We start from the raw sequence: 1,637 nt of genomic DNA, 5'->3' as shown, positions 1-1,637 counted from the left end.
GGAGGAGGAGGAGGAGGAGGAGGAGGAGGAGGAGGAGGAGAAAAGGACTGTGGGGTCCTTGGTGCTCTCTGAGCTTGGTGGTTTTCTTGCAGACATTTCATTACCCAACTAGGTAACATCATCAGTGCTAGAAGGGAATGGGATTTGTGGAGGAAAAACCACCAAGCTCAGAGAGCACCAAGGGCCCCTCATTTCAACCCTGAGCTACGAATATTCTCCTTTATTGGTACAACAGAGGTTTCTCTGGCTTTCAAAGGAAAAAAAATAAATAAATCAGATCTCTTGACAGCATCAATTTCACTTAATCTACACTTCCCTAATGTCTGTGCAAAAGAACAGCCATGCAAGGACTGTCATCAACCTACTTCCCATTCCGAAAATAACATTTAGTGCACGATGCACAACAAGCCCTTGTGCTTATTCTGTTCTGCCCAGTGGGCAATTATGAAGGTGTTAACACAGTAGTTCTCAACCTGTGGGTCGGGACCCCATTTGGGGTCGATCGACCATTTCATGGGGGTCGCCAAGCAAGGCTGTCCGCCATTTTTTTTGTCCGCCATTTTTTTTGTCCGCCATATTTTTCCCCCTTTTCCGGCGGGTGCCTTACCTCCCTTGAGCTGGGCCAGCTGGTGGTCGGCCTGCTCCGTCTCTGCCGCTTGCCAGCTACGCCTCAGCCAGCGCAGGGGGTGGAACCACGCATGCGCGGCGCTCCCGGGCAGGGAAAGTCCTCGACTTACGACCGGTTGGGTAGTCCTCGACTTACGACCGGTTTAGTCCTTGACTTACGACCGGTTTAGTCCTCAACTTATGACCGGTTGGGGTTGCGGCATTAAAAAGGTTGAGAACCACTGTGTTAACAGGAGGTCCTTCCGTTTTGCCATCCGGAACATAAAAATAATTAACAATAAAAACGGATTTCACGAAGATAGCAACGGCATTGGCAGAAACCCGGGCACGTGAAACCCAGCATAAAAACAGCCGGCACAAAAAAAAAAAGCAAGGATGGAAAACATTAGCGAGCAACTGTACCTCGTAAATCGGAAGGGTGTCGGAGTTCCAGGCGGCGATTCTAGCTTCGTTGACGTCAACCACGGTGACCTTAATTTTAGGGCACATCTGAGCAATCACGCTGCATGTTGGCCCACCGACGTAACCGGCCCCGATACAGCAGATTTTCTTAATTTCAAACATGACCGCTGAGAATTAAATTGGGAAACAAATTGGGACAGGGTCAATTCGGCATCGGTTCAAAACCGCCCAAAATTGGAAAACCCACTTTGGGAATGCGTGGAAATGGTTTTTTGTTCCTACATTGGCATTCGTGATCCCTGTTTGGAAGCACGGACTTACAAGTCCTGCCTCAGCCAATTCAGGAAGGAATTTGCCTCCGGGGAGTAGGCTCTCAGTGTACATGCAAGCAGCAAAGTGATAGGTCATAGATCATAAATCATAGTTACTGGGGTTGTTTGTCACAAGGTACAAACAGCAAGTGATAAATCGTTAAGATGCCACTAGGACAGTGGTTCTCAACCTTTTTAATGCTGTGACCCCAACCGGTCGTAAGTCGAGGACTAAACCGGTCGTAAGTCGAGGACTACCCAACCGGTCGTAAGTCAAGGACTTTCCCTGCCCAGGAG

At 48.9% G+C, this 1,637-nt stretch overlaps 1 protein-coding gene across 1 annotated transcript in view; it reads right to left on the bottom strand.

Annotated features, from left to right (window-relative positions):
• UGDH (UDP-glucose 6-dehydrogenase) overlaps positions 1-1,191 on the bottom strand; it is a 16,368-nt gene extending 15,177 nt beyond the window's left edge. Inside the window, exon 1 of the mRNA XM_015831959.1 lies at positions 1,030-1,191. Within this exon, the coding sequence (XP_015687445.1) occupies positions 1,030-1,191 (162 nt within the window). The remainder of the gene's footprint in view (positions 1-1,029) is intronic.
• Between the last annotated feature and the right edge of the window lie 446 nt (positions 1,192-1,637).

The sequence above is a fragment of the Protobothrops mucrosquamatus genome, unplaced genomic scaffold (assembly GCF_001527695.2).
Source record: "Protobothrops mucrosquamatus isolate PMUCROS unplaced genomic scaffold, P.Mucros_1.0 scaffold_292, whole genome shotgun sequence".
NCBI classification, from domain to species: Eukaryota; Metazoa; Chordata; class Lepidosauria; order Squamata; family Viperidae; genus Protobothrops; species Protobothrops mucrosquamatus.
Note: the sequence above shows the minus strand (reverse complement) of the source record. Positions and strands in the feature narration are given on the sequence as shown.